The sequence below is a fragment of the Chanos chanos genome, chromosome 1, assembly GCF_902362185.1.
Source record: "Chanos chanos chromosome 1, fChaCha1.1, whole genome shotgun sequence".
Classification (NCBI taxonomy): domain Eukaryota; kingdom Metazoa; phylum Chordata; class Actinopteri; order Gonorynchiformes; family Chanidae; genus Chanos; species Chanos chanos.
This window is the reverse complement of record NC_044495.1, coordinates 59,078,715-59,092,904: the sequence shown is the minus strand read 5'-3', so window position 1 is coordinate 59,092,904 and position 14,190 is coordinate 59,078,715. Positions and strand designations below refer to the sequence as shown.

At 43.5% G+C, this 14,190-nt stretch overlaps 1 protein-coding gene across 1 annotated transcript in view; it reads left to right on the top strand.

Moving 5' to 3' along the window:
• Nucleotides 1–13,153, top strand: part of fras1 (Fraser extracellular matrix complex subunit 1) — a 100,360-nt gene extending 87,207 nt beyond the window's left edge. Inside the window, exons 53-73 of the mRNA XM_030766344.1 lie at nt 1,004–1,172; nt 1,833–2,079; nt 2,683–3,027; nt 3,321–3,481; nt 3,826–3,973; nt 4,387–4,592; nt 5,029–5,185; nt 5,548–5,748; nt 5,976–6,163; nt 6,828–7,103; nt 7,580–7,812; nt 8,176–8,336; nt 8,481–8,695; nt 9,042–9,192; nt 9,501–9,608; nt 9,959–10,118; nt 10,341–10,457; nt 10,956–11,122; nt 11,607–11,812; nt 12,185–12,331; nt 12,578–13,153. Of these exons, the coding sequence (XP_030622204.1) occupies nt 1,004–1,172; nt 1,833–2,079; nt 2,683–3,027; nt 3,321–3,481; nt 3,826–3,973; nt 4,387–4,592; nt 5,029–5,185; nt 5,548–5,748; nt 5,976–6,163; nt 6,828–7,103; nt 7,580–7,812; nt 8,176–8,336; nt 8,481–8,695; nt 9,042–9,192; nt 9,501–9,608; nt 9,959–10,118; nt 10,341–10,457; nt 10,956–11,122; nt 11,607–11,812; nt 12,185–12,331; nt 12,578–13,153 (4,339 nt within the window). The remainder of the gene's footprint in view (nt 1–1,003; nt 1,173–1,832; nt 2,080–2,682; nt 3,028–3,320; nt 3,482–3,825; nt 3,974–4,386; nt 4,593–5,028; nt 5,186–5,547; nt 5,749–5,975; nt 6,164–6,827; nt 7,104–7,579; nt 7,813–8,175; nt 8,337–8,480; nt 8,696–9,041; nt 9,193–9,500; nt 9,609–9,958; nt 10,119–10,340; nt 10,458–10,955; nt 11,123–11,606; nt 11,813–12,184; nt 12,332–12,577) is intronic.
• Nucleotides 13,154–14,190: the final 1,037 nt, after the last annotated feature.

Sequence of the window (14,190 nt, the reverse complement as noted above, 5' to 3'; positions counted from 1 at the left end):
TGGCAGGGAGCATCTGTGATGTCAGAGTCCCAGGCACACCGTATCCTGGAAAGCTACATTTCCACAGAATTTCATGTCAGCATTAATCCCTCTGCTCCATTCTACACGAGATATATCAGGCCTTATCGAAAGGGATTCCTTTAAAAGACCTGATTTGGTTAACTAAGCAATGTGTGTGTTGGATTTTGGCCAGAGTTCTACTCTGGGAACCTCATACTTTTCAGGAGAGGGGTTTCTCTTTCATCTGACAGATTAATCTCAAACCACATAGCCATTTACGAGCCTGCAATTTCATAATTCAATACATGATTCATTATTAAATCCACTTAAAATGAGCTGAACCTCCAAACTGAACCTTTATGTGTGTGTGTGTGCGTGTGTGTGTGTGTGTGCGTGCGTGTGTGTCTGTGTGCATGTGTGTGTGTGTGTGTGTGTGTCTGTGCGCGTGTGCATGTGTGTGTGTGTGTCTGTCTGTGTGTGTCTGTGTGCATGTGTGCGTGTGTGTGTGTCTGTGTGCATGTGTGTGTGTGTGTGTGTGTGTGTGTGTGTGTGCGCGTGTGTGTGTGTGTGTGTATGTGTGTGTGTGGGTGCGTGTCTGTGTGCGTGTGTGTGTGTTTGTCTGTGTGCGTGTGCGCGTGTCTGTGTGCGTGTGTGTGTGTTTGTCTGTGTGCGTGTGTGCATATGTGTGTGTGTGTGTGTATGTGTGTGTGTGGGTGCGTATCTGTGTGCGTGTGTGTGTGTTTGTCTGTGCGCGTGTCTGTGTGCGTGTGCACGTGTCTGTGTGCGTGTGTGTGTGTGTGTCTGTCTGCGTGTGCGTGTGTGTGTGTTTGTCTGTGCGCGTGTCTGTGTGCGTGTGTGTGTGTTTGTCTGTGTGCGTGTGCGCGTGTCTGTGTGCGTGTGTGTGTGTTTGTCTGTGTGCGTGTTTGTCTGTGTGCGTGTGCACGTGTCTGTGTGCGTGTGTGTGTGTGTGTCTGTCTGCGTGTGCGTGTGTGTGTGTACTCAGCTATAACGTGAGCGAGAAAGCGGGAACGGTCGCGGTGACGGTGAAGAGGACCGGGAACCTTAACCAGTACGCCATCGTTCTGTGTCGTACGGAGCAGGGCACAGCCACCTCCACCTCCAGCGTGGGGTCGCGACCCGGGCAACAGGACTACGTAGAGTACGCAGGGCAGGTACGGTATGACCTCACTCATCCAGTGTTACCTCATTATGTGTTCATCATATAATCATTATAACATACAGTCCACTGTCAGCACGGTGTATTACTCTACTCTCACAAAGATATAGTTACGTCTTGCAAAGATATTTTTGCTTGGGCATGATTTGACAATGGAAATAAAGGTGGACCTGAGATATGACCCATCTAATCTCCCCATAGGTCCATATGGAGTCCCTACACCCACCTTAAAGTCATTCGATCAGTAAACGTTTGTGTGACATTGTCTGATATGTAAATCTGACAGCGGCCTGAACAGTTATTGATAATGGATAATGAGGGCGTTTGATCCATCTGATCAAATTCATTCTCCCACCCCCAGTAAAATCATTGACCAATCAGTCTGCTGAACTCAAACACAAACTCGTATTTTGTGTAATATTTAAACTAGATGTTAATGAATGAGAAGTAGTTACTTATGAATACTGAGGATTGAGAAATATTTAAAATGTTAAAATTGTGAGAAAGTACTTCCCAGTGAACAGTATGACTTGCAGTTGTAAGGTGAATAATCTGACTTGCCACCAAAAGTCCAAATATCTCCAGCTTATCTTGATAAAACCGTTCTGCTGTGTCACTCTTGACAGGAGACCTTTTCTCTGTCTGTGTCTCCCAGGTCCAGTTCGACGAGAGAGAAGACACCAAAGTTTGCACCATCGTGATTAACGACGACCAGGTGTTTGAGAACATCGAGAGTTTTAACGTGGAGTTGAGCATGCCCGTTTACGCCCTGCTGGGTCACGTGACCAAAGCGAAAGTCTACATCAACGACACGGAGGACGAGCCCACCCTGCAGTTCGATAAGAAGACCTACCACGTCAACGAGAGCACCGGTTTCATATTCGCCCCAATCGAAAGGAAAGGTACGAGTCTTTCTGTCACATGACAACAACAGCCAATAGTATTCCACAGATATACAACAGACGGATGTACTTGATTATTATCTGTTCACTAAAAGCACTTAATAAAAATCTTTCTCACACGCTAAAAAGGGGTGTCAATGTATCAAAGACCTCCAGTAATTAAGAACTAATGTGTAAAAAAACATTTATATCAGCCACTGTCCAATATATTAGTTTTGCATGAACTGGAAGCCTTACTCAGTGTCCAGCTAATCAAGTTGCCTCATTCTGTCCTACGGCAAAAATATATATATCAGCCCATAGGAAACAGTAGCACTGACCATTTGTATGCATTCATGTATTGTTATATTAACACAAGACAGGAATTTCCTTTTATCACTGTTTGAAGGGCATTCAACGAAGCCATTGTCACGTGCTAAAACTGTTCGAGTGTGTGAAAATGAAAAAATGCCCGACATGCAAAAAAAAAAAAAACAAAAAAAAAAACCTTTAACCAGCCACTGGCAACATTTTTAAAAAATTTTTTTGCAAGGTCTGAAAAAAGGGAAGTTAATCTTCAAAGCTTTTTGTAAAGCGGCAGCTTTCATCTCCTCCTCCCCCCAGGCGATACCTCCAGCATGGTGTCGGCCCTGTGTTACACCATGCCCAAATCAGCCCAAGGCAGCAGCCTACACGCCCTGGAGTCCGGTTCCGATTACAAGTCCCGTGGGATGAGCCGGGAGAACAGGGTCATCTTCGGCCCGGGTGTCAGCATGTCCACCTGCGACGTCAAACTGATCGACGACAGCGAGTACGAGCTGTCCGAGGAGTTTGAGCTGGTGCTGTCGGACGCCTCGGACAACGCGCGCATGGGTGACATCACCATCGCCAAGGTGATCATCGACGGGCCCAACGACGCCTCAACGGTGTTCCTTGGCAATGGGTCCTTCACCTTCAGCGAGGATGCAGGTCAGTTAGAGGATTACTGCGTGTGCACTCACCAGCCAATCAGAGACCACAGTATTTGGCTGATAGAAAGGTAGCTGGTACTCCAGCTCTTCAAGACCGGATCTTAGAAAACCAAATTGAGCATTATCGCAAAGAAGTCTTTCTCCTCAATATGATCCTTAATGCTTTCGTAATATTGTGAATAACGTGTTAGAATCTCGTATAAACAGGGGAGACTTAAGGTAGCAGAGAGCAAGAGGTTGTGACATGTGTAACACTGAACGTGTTGACCCTGGGTCATGTCTGTCCTGTAGGTACCATTGAGATCCCTGTCCTTAGGCACGGCAGTGACCTCTCCTCCGTGACCTCTGTGTGGTGTGCCACGCGACCCGCTGACCAGGACTCGGCCACGCCCGGGGTGGATTACATCCCCAGCTCCAAAAAAATCGAGTTCAAACCTGGCAAGACCGAGGAGGTACAGTCTGGTTTGTTTTCCTCGATTCGACGTTGCCGTGGCGATGACGGAGTTTGAAACTGATGCACTGATATTGATAATCAACATATTGTTGGGTTTCAACTTGTTGTTGAGTGAGCGTATGTGTGCTGGTGTTGATTGAACTGACAGATGTTGGAATAATTGGGCTTGTTTTTATTAAGTTACTTCCTCTGTGTTAAAAAAATAAAAATAATAATAATTTTCTCACCAGAGAACGTTTTACCCTTTTTCATTCTATAAAGTTTAATAAACTCGTATATATTAATGCCATTCTCTGGTCTCTGTTCTGCTATATTAATGCCACTCTCTGTGTCTCATTGCAGACGTGCAGTTTGACTATTATGGATGACATTCAGAATCCCACCATCGAGGGAAAAGAGTCGTTTGTGGTGTTTCTGAGTTCTCCCAACGGTGCCGTCCTCACCGAACCCCACGAGGCTTCAGTCTACATCACAGACACCACCCAGGACAGTATGTACTGACCTCCAACCAATCACATGCCTCGCTGCCAGGAACACTCACAACAATATCTGAAGTATTTGCTCTATCTATCCTCTAAAAGAAAGACCAAGTTAATTAGTTAAGTAAGTTGTCAGTGACATTTTATTGACAACTTATTTAACTAAGTGAGTAATTAAGGAATGTCACTACCAATTCAATTTTCTTAATTAGTTCATTAATTAAATGATGTGTTGAAAACATGATAGCAACCAGAAGGGCAGATACAGACACAAATCAGAGAGTCAAACTGAACAGATATTTGCAGGACGTAAAGCCCCTGTGGACTTGAGTGAATATTACTGTTTAATTTTCTGCTGGTAATTGAGTTTGAGTTTTTTTTAACATGAGCCACAGCGATGACCAATGCACCTTTTTTTCGGCAGTTCCCAGCATGCAGTTTGAGAAGGTGGCGTACACGGTGAAGGAGAAAGACCGAGTCCTGCACATTCCCATAATCCGGACGGGAGACCTGACATACAAGTCCTCCGTCAGGTGCTTCACCCGTACCATGTCCGCCATGGTGATGGATGACTTCGAGGAAAGGAGGAACGATGATGATTCCCGCATCACGTTCCTCAAAGGAGAGAAGGTGCTTCCCCCCCCCTCCACACACATCAGAAATCACGCTTTCAGTCCTTGAAATATCAGATACATGCAAACACATTTCAACTGGGCAAAGCATTAGCTGGAGTCAGTTAGCACTGAAGTTATTCCACTTTCCTTTCCTTAAAATCATCAGAGTGTGAATTACAGAAGAAGTTCCTGGGCAGCTTTTCTCTGTAAAACCAGTTCCACAGAGCATCAATACATCACTCTGATAGCGTGCCTGAAAATTCTCATTTACTACTACTACACAGCGGAAGACTGTTATTTCCAATAAGAGTGTAAATGTGGAAGGCCACAGTCAAGCCAAGGTTAGAGTATTTGTGATAAGTAAGTGACAGCAGCAGAAGCCTCTCTGTTCAGTGAAACGGAGCTAAAATCGAATCCTGGGTGTGTGTTTTTTTTTTTTGGTTGGTGTGTAGGTGAAGAATTGCACGGTGCAGGTACACGACGACTCCGTGTTTGAGCCAGAGGAGGAGTTTCAGGTTCACCTGGGCACGCCTCAAGGAGACCACTGGAGCGGAGCCATGATCGGGGTCAAAGACATCGTCACGGTGACCATCACCAATGAGGAGGACGGTAAGCGAGGACACTGCCCTCAGAAGTTCCCCCAGTAAACACCACTGACCAGTTCATGTGCGAACGACAATAAAAAAAAAAAAAAAAAGATTAGATTTCGTACTTCTACTGACTGAATTCTTAGTTTCTTTTAAACGTTATTTGTCCGGATAAGTTGAAAGTTGGAATTTTAACGTTACAAAAATGGTTTGACCAAGCGGTCTCTAAAAAATAAAAGATGTCCTACTGGTTGAGCTGTCTGTTCAAACATTTCGTTCACGGTCAGAGTGTCCTCCATAGTGGAGCAGTGCATGCTGGGAGGTTGTGTTCAGTGTGATGCCAGTGATGTAATACGCCGTTATATTTGTGGCCCCGTTTCACAGCACCTACCATTGAGTTTGAACAAGCCTCCTACCAGGTGCGGGAGCCGCCAGGTCCAGATGGAATTGAGGTTCTGAACATCAAAGTGATCCGTAAAGGAGACCTGGACCGAACCTCTAAGATCCGCTGCAGCACCAGGGACGGTTCGGCCCAGTCTGGAGTGGACTACAACCCCAAGAGCAGAGTCCTCAAGTTCAGCCCTGGTCAGTCAAAATGAGAGAGAGAAAATACATTATCTCTCCAAGTGCATTAAAATGTGTTCGTTGTTTATTTTGCAAGTGATATGCAACTCATTTGATGCACAAGCCTCTATGGATATATCCGTGCTTATAATAGGACTCTAAGACTGTAAGAAGGTTATTTTTATCTTGTTTTCGTTTCTTTCTTTTTCCTTTTTTTGAAAATGTCCTTGTCCCACTCTGCTGTTCAGGGATGGACCACATTCTCTTCAAAGTTGAGATCTTGTCAAACGAGGACCGTGAGTGGCACGAGTCGTTCTCATTGGTCCTTGGACCCGATGACCCTGTGGAGGCTGTGCTCGGTGAGATCACCATGGCAACAGTGACCATCCTGGACCAGGAAGCTGCGGGCAGTCTCATTCTCCCGGCTCCGCCCATCGTAAGAGAACAGAGCAGACGGATCAGAATTAGCTTTTAGCACCTGAAGGCTGGAACGCCCATGCGGTTATAATTAACAGTTAATGACAACTGTGAATTACATCATAAATTCAAGAGTTCCAACTGAACAGACCTCTTCCTGTTCACTTTTATGTTAATTTAATAATGAGAAGAAGAAGAAGAAAAAGAAGAAGTAAAAGAAGAAGAAGCAGAGAATGAGGAAGCTTTACTTGTGTAGCACTTTTTCAACGCGCAGTTTTACAAAGTGCTTGACAGAGAATGTCAGTTTTAAGAAGGAGAAATGAGAAGTAAGATTGGAATACAGAGAAATAAACACATTAAAAAGAAATTAGAGTAAGAACAAATGGTGAAGAACACTATAAAATAAAATAAAATAAAATATTTTTTTTTAAAACAAGCACTTAGAGAAAAACAGTGATTAACAGATATGTTTGAAGGTTCTCTTTTAAAGTGCCTAGCGAATCCAGAGCTCTTAGGTTTTTTGGGAGGGAATTCCACAGCTGTCTGTAACTGTTAATCATAGTCATATTTTATTTAAACACATAAAACCGTATCAGCAATCATGACCAATTACCACTTACCTGTAAATGTCAAACGATAACCTGACAGAGTACATCTGACCCAGACTGACGTTATCTTCACAGGTGGTGTCTCTGTCAGACTATGACTATGTTCAGGAGGTCACCAAAGAGGGCAGTAAAAAGTCCCCGTCTCCAGGGTACCCCCTGGTCTGTGTGACCCCCTGTGACCCTCACTACCCCAAATACTCAGTCATGAGAGAACGCTGTGAGGAGGCAGGCATCAACCAAACCTCCGTCCACTTCAGCTGGGAGGTGGCAGCTCCCACCGACAGCAGCGGGGCCAGGTCTCCGTTCGAAACGGTTACGGACAATACTCCATACACCACAGTTAATCACATGGTATGTCACATGATCGGTTTAACACTAAACACTACATATTGCAATGAACTTTTATTAGTCATGTAAACTGTAACTGAACAATAACTGATATTTTGTCCCTGCAACAGCAGTAATCATACAGTAATTTTCCTTTCTTTAGTTTTCTCATTGTGAGCATCTTGACACTTCTAAAGCTAAAGCTTTGATAATTTAACTCACCTATAGCTTCATCTATTCAAAACAAATACAGGCATCTTGCAGTGGATCTGCAATGGTATTTTGCAGTGGAATCCATGTGTCAGCTACAAAGTAGAATTTCCATATTAGCCAGACAACTTGAGCAAAAGTTCAAAACTTTCCTATAGTGTCATCCATCTGTAATGACTCTCTTGTGTGTGTGTGTGTGTGTGTGTGTGTGTGCACGTGCACATGCGCACGTATGTGTTTGTGCATATAAATGTGTGCTTGTGTGTACTTATGTATGTACTTCTGGATAGGTCCTGGACAGTATATACTTTAGCCGGCGTTTCCACGTTCGCTGTGTGGCTCAGGCCAGGGATAAGGCAGGGCATCTGGGCACACCCCTCAGGAGCAACATTGCTGTGATTGGTACAGAGGGCTCCATATGCCACACCCCTGTTACCACGGGAACAGCCCGGGGGTTCCAAGCTCAGTCTTTCATCGCCACTCTGAAATACCTGGACGTGAAACACAAGGAACATCCCAACCGGTTGGTTCAAACTGGGGCAATGTCACTGTGTTAAAACTCATATACTGTAGCTATGCTCAGTGTGTGGTCTTTCAGGCAATATTTGGTTTCTAGTTCCTCTATGTGCATTATCTAACTATGTCTGTTCTTATGTTGAACCTTATACATTTTCTGAATGACAAAAATCCAGCATGCCAATCAAAGTCATTAAACTAAAACTGATTAAACTGATTAGATAAAACTGAGATATTATTTGATTATGACTGTGCTTACTTAAATGAGAGTTTAAATGTTAACATGTATGAGACTTCTCATCTTATTCAGTGGGTTTAGTAGAGACTGTGTAGCGTTTTGACTGTTCTGACTCTATTGTTTGCTTGTCAGGATTCACATCTCAGTCCAAATCCCTCACCAAGACGGAATGCTCCCCCTAGTGTCCACAATGCCTCTGCACAACCTCCACTTCCTTCTGTCCGAATCCATCTACCGCCAGCAACACATCTGTTCCAACCTGGTCACACTCAAAGACCTGCAGGGAGTCTCCGGTAAGTGGCGCCCCCTGCTGGAGCACCAAGAGGCAGTGACATAGATTTTTTTTAAAAAATGATCGTCCTTCACAAATTGTTCATGAATCAAAAAGACACTAGGTAATGTTTTTGGGGTTTTTTTTTGCCCTTTTTCCATCTCAGAGACCGGCTTTCTGGATGACGTGTCCTATGACAGCATATCCCTTGGCCCTGGATATGACCGGCCCTATCAGTTTGACCCAATTGTGAGGGAACCCAAAACCATCCAGCTCTACAAGCACCTGAACCTGAAAAGCTGCATCTGGACTTTCGATGCTTACTATGATATGACTGAACTCATCGACGTGTGTGGAGGATCAGTCACCGCTGACTTTCAGGTGTGTGTGTGTGTGTGTGTGTGTGTATGTGTGTGTGTGTGTGTGTGTGTGTGTGAGACATGTAAGAATGGAAATGTATTGTAAAATTGTTATGATAACATTAGAGACACAGTCCATTGACAGGACGTTATCGCATAGCTATGCTTATAAACATATCCGCATTGGTTTAACTTGTATGCTTGTATTTGTGTTTGAGTTTAATTTGCATATCATTTGACTACTACCTGAAGCAATAATGAAACACCCCAGTCGCACAAAATCCTTTGAAACTGATTTGCCTACTGTCTCCTCAGCAAGATGCAAATCTCACCCTACCTTAACATTATGTTTGTGTGTTGTGTGACAGGTGAGAGACTCTGCACAGTCTTTCCTGACGGTACAGGTTCCCCTCTATGTTTCTTACATCTACGTCACGGCACCTCGTGGCTGGGCCTCTCTGGAACATCACACAGAGATGGAGTTCTCCTTCTTCTATGACACCGTTCTGTGGAGAACCGGTAAGCACTTCTACAGGGCTAAAGCACATGAATCGGCTCTCATAATCGTGATTGCGTCTTCACTCATAGCACGTCCTCAGTTTTATGTTTTCAATTACTGAAAATTTTTGCACATTGCGAATTCTACGAGGAATTTGCTGTTTTTTTTTTAACTAACTATTTGTGCAAAAGATTAGCCACAGAAACCACATTTTTCTAACAACACGTTTTAAACTTAGAGAAGATACTGATGCTTATTTAGACCTGTGATGTGGTCTAGTGCTGATTTAAACCAAGACCTAAATGTTGTTCATCTCTTGTCTCTGCAGGCATTCAGACAGACAGCGTTTTGTCAGCCAGACTCCAGATCATCAGGATATTTATCAGAGAGGATGGTCGCTTGGTGATCGAGTTTAAAACTCATGCTAAATTCAGAGGTATGTCACCATAGCAACGAACCTTTGTGTCAACAGAGTTACCATCGTGTGCCATTTTCCCGTATGTATTCAACGAACACCGTTCAAGTCTGACTGTAGCATATAATTGATACATTCTCTCTAACTAAAGCTCTGCCGGTGTTTGCTAACACAGTGTGTCATACTGCCAGGCTGAACAGTGCACACTTGTTTCTAAAATGGAAAGAAACATCTTTTAATAGGACCAAAATCAGGCCTTTCCAACCCTCAGGGGAGGACACACAGCTCACCTGATATTTGGCAGTGTATCCATAACTAATCATAGTCATATGTGTCCATTTTAACGACCGCTCCATCCTTGGTTTCTCTAGGTCAGTTTGTCCCCGAACACCACACCTTGCCTGGGCACAAATCCCACCTGATGGCCCCTGATCACCTGGGAGGCATTGACTTCGACCTGCAGCTGGTGTGGAGTGCCCAGTCTTTTGATTCACCCTATCAGCTCTGGAGAGCCACCAGTTCCTATAGCAGGTAATCCTCATGGGCAAGTGTGGGGGTATTCTAGGGAAAAAAAACAAGGAAGAGAACAACAATGTCACAAAGGAACCAACAGAATACTCAGTTTTACTTGGAATGGTGGAACCTTTGGCTTCCAATACAGTGATTGCTTTCTTGAGAATGTTAGAATGTTAACATGGATTATGAGGTCATTCAGGGGCATTCTAATTCCGAGTTCTTTCTTGTGTGTTCCAGGAAAGACTACTCTGGGGAGTACACAGTCTTTCTCATCCCCTGTACAGTACAGCCCACTCAACCATGGATCGACCCTGGAGATAAACCTCTGTCCTGCACTGCACATGCTCCAGAGAAGTATGTCAATCGGAGAACTGCCACGCCAGCCTACTAAAGAACAGTTTACAATTCACTTCACTTCACTTCCCAGAAAAATAGAATTTTTACACTTTGCTTATGTAGGCACCCAAAGTGGTGAAACGTGTGGTTGTTATGAGGTGTGTGGTTGAGTTTAACCACTACTCTGATCATGCATTCCTGAAGATATTTCAGAGGGAAAAATCTTGTTTGTTTTAAGTGTTTACAAGAAAAAAATTGTACTCAATTACTGAGCATCTGCTCTGTGTACAATTTGACTTACCCCAAGGGTTATTAAGTTCACTTACAGAACAGTTTCTTCAAGATTTGACTCTTACTCTTAGATTATCTGTTTATGTAAATGAGCGTGTGCCCTGGAACAGGGAAATAAAAAGGACCTGGAGGAGGGGATGTTAATCTAACACCTGACATGTCAGTGTGGACATAATGCATACAGATCTCTCTCTCTCTCTCTCATTCAATGTCCATCTCCTTCAGATTCCTGGTGCCCATTGCTTTCCAGCAAACCAATCGTCCCGTCCCTGTGGTGTACTCGCTCAACACTGAGTTTCAGCTGTGTAACAATGAGAAAGTCTTTATGATGGATCCGGCCTCTGCAGACGTGGCTATGGCTGAGATGGACTACAAAGGAGCCTTCTCTATGGGTAAGAAAAAACATCAGACGACACAGTCCGCAGCCGACCGGGAACACCAGTCACAGCCAGACTCCAGACATGACAGGATACTGTCTTATTTTTATGGTGTACCTGGGGGCACATTTTTTAAAACATATTCGGATCTGGTGGAACTCATCCAGAAAGATACGTCCTCATTGTTCGCTTTCCCCATTAAAAATAGATTTTTAATACAGTTTTTTTATGATTGAGGTTAAAGTTATCCGTTCTGTCTTTTGTTCCCATAAACTTAATTTTATGAAAACGACTGCTCTAGACAATGTAGGGATGATCAAATAAAACATCTGGCAGAATATCAGAATCATGAACGACCGAGTTATTACAGTTCTTAATATGATCTTTCTGCTTTCCCTCAAGTTCTGCATAAAAGCATTTGATAATTGAATGAGGCCCATGCGGAGTCAGTCATTTCACCCTCTAATATGTAACAGATTTCATATTTTTTGCTCTGCAGGCCAGACGTTGTATGGGAGAGTACTGTGGAACCCAGAGCAGAACCTGAACTCGGCTTACAAACTCCAGCTTGAGAAGGTGTACCTGTGCACAGGCCGAGACGGCTACGTCCCCTTTTTTGACCCAACCGGCACCCTGTACAATGAGGGTCCACAGTACGGCTGCATTCAGCCAAATAAGAATCTCAAACACAGGTTCCTGCTACTGGTACGTCCCCCGCGGAAACTTGGTCAGACCAGTTCAGCTGGTTTGGCTGAAATCTCATTCCGGTTACATTGTTTGTTGCAAGAAATAAGCAAAGAGTGGGAAGAATGTACACATGGAAAGAGATCTGTATCAGAGTGGTGTATCAAAAATGTCATAAGTCTGTTGCTGTATTGAAAATTATTGATAGCAATTATGATCAGTCACAATGAGTTATAACAAGTCTATGATGAGGCTGAGAATAGAATTTTGTTTCAGAAACCCGTGTGATGTTTTAGCCATCATATTTTCACTAGAATGTTGTGATGTGGTAAACCTTATGAACAAAAAAAAAAAGAAAAAGATTTAACGTTGATCTTCTCTTCTGTCCAATAGGATCGGAAGCAGCCAGATGTATGTGACCGCTACTTCCATGATGTTCCTTTTGAGGCCAGCTTTTCCAGTGATATTCCAGAATTGCAGGCCATGGCTGGAATGCCTGGGGTGGATGGCTTCACTATGAAAGTTGATGCTCTTTACAAGGTTAGCCAACTTTTTCCTTACTTTTTCTTAAAGATTTGCCCAAATTTGAGAGAACTTTGAGTCTTTTGTGTAAATTTTACTCTATTAGAAGACAGGAGAGGTCCTCACATTGCTATGTGTGTGAAGAATTTGACCTCAAATATGAGTCCAACTGTTGGACATCTTTGTTCTTTGTTCTCACCATCTTGGTGCCAGTATTTCTCGTGCTAACTGGAGTTCTGTTGGTCTGTGTGTGCTGACTGACAGGTGGAGGCGGGGCATCAGTGGTACCTGCAGGTAATCTATGTGATTGGTCCAGAATCCATCTCCAGTCCAAGGATCCAGCGTTCACTGACCTATCAGCTAAAGCGTAGTCGTCGGGACCTGGTTGACCGTTCAGGGCGTCTCATGCTGGACGAGTCCCTCATCTATGACAATGAGGGTGACCAGGTGAAGAATGGCACCAACATGAAGTCACTGAAGCTAGAGGTGGAGCCCTCAGCAACGTACAACCCTCAAATGGGTAGCTCCATCGGGGGAGGCGTGGCAGCTGTCACGGTGCTCGTACTGATCCTCCTGGCATTCTGCTTCGTGGTCCGAAGATGTCGCCTTATTGGAAAGAAGAGGCCGCTCAAAGCGGCAGAGGAGTATCCGCTGAATACGAAGGTGGAAGTATGTTTGGAGCGGCTGGAGAAGAACCTCAACAGCAAGCACTGTACCGTGAGGAATGTGAACCTCCTTCACAAGAGCCCTGATACCTGCAAGGCTAACGGGGTCAAGGTCAAACAGGTCAACCTGGAGGTCAAACTTCACAACAACTTGAACGATGGCACTGAAGTCTGATCTTAGCGCCCTCTAGAGTACTTTACGAGAAAACAAACAAACAAAAAAAAAATACATGTATTTTCTATCACTGTTTGTAATTGTGAGATGAAATATTATTAATGTATTTTTATACAGCCATGATGAAAAAAGGGAAATGTGCTTACCATCTATGCAGCAGAAATCATTTCATACCTGAGCTACCTCAGCAAAAAAAAAAAAAAAAAAAAAAAAAAAAGAACCATTCAATCATTACTGTATCGTCAAAACAACAAACGTCTTTGGACTACAAATATTCAGCTAGCTTACAGGAATCTTTCTTTGGTAGTTTTTTGCTGTAGCCTCTACATTAGCATCTCTGCACAGCACCCAGTGGTAGCTCAGCCTCCTCACTCCTCCTCTCCGTTTGAATGGATGGTTCTGTTTTATTTCGCTGCAAATCACATCTCAGAGTTCCATCTTAACCACTACCAGAGTATTAAGCACAAATTCCGTGCTGATGGTTTTTTTTTTTTTGGACTAAGAGAATGGGGTTTTCATGCCTTATTTAAGTGCAATTATCTGATGACGTGGTCATCCCCTCATTTGAATTGCTGGTTTTAATCCAGATTATTTTTAATCTGCCTCACCGTGTCTAATTTACTTTTAGTGCGAACACCGTTGTGCCATAATGATTATATTGTCAAGTGCGATTTTGAACCCAAATCCAAATTGATGCCCAAAGCAAAGTATTTTATTATTATATTTTTTTTTTGTTTTTTTTTTATTATTGCCTCGCGCCATTAGCACAAGATTGCAACTGCCATCGCTTGATATCATCTGCTTGATAAAAACATTTCCGAGGGATTGTGCTTTTTGATAAGTGGTTTGTATCGATTCTCTGTGTGGTCACTTTAAAAAAAAAAAAAGTGCCGTTGCCTAGATACTGTGTCTCCCGCACCAGTGTTTTTCTTGTTTGCTTGTTTTTTTTCATTTGTTTTACCAACTGATGGTTCCATAAAATGTATGTCTACTGTCATATCCCAGGTCTCTGCCAAATAGTCACTTGTAACGTTTTT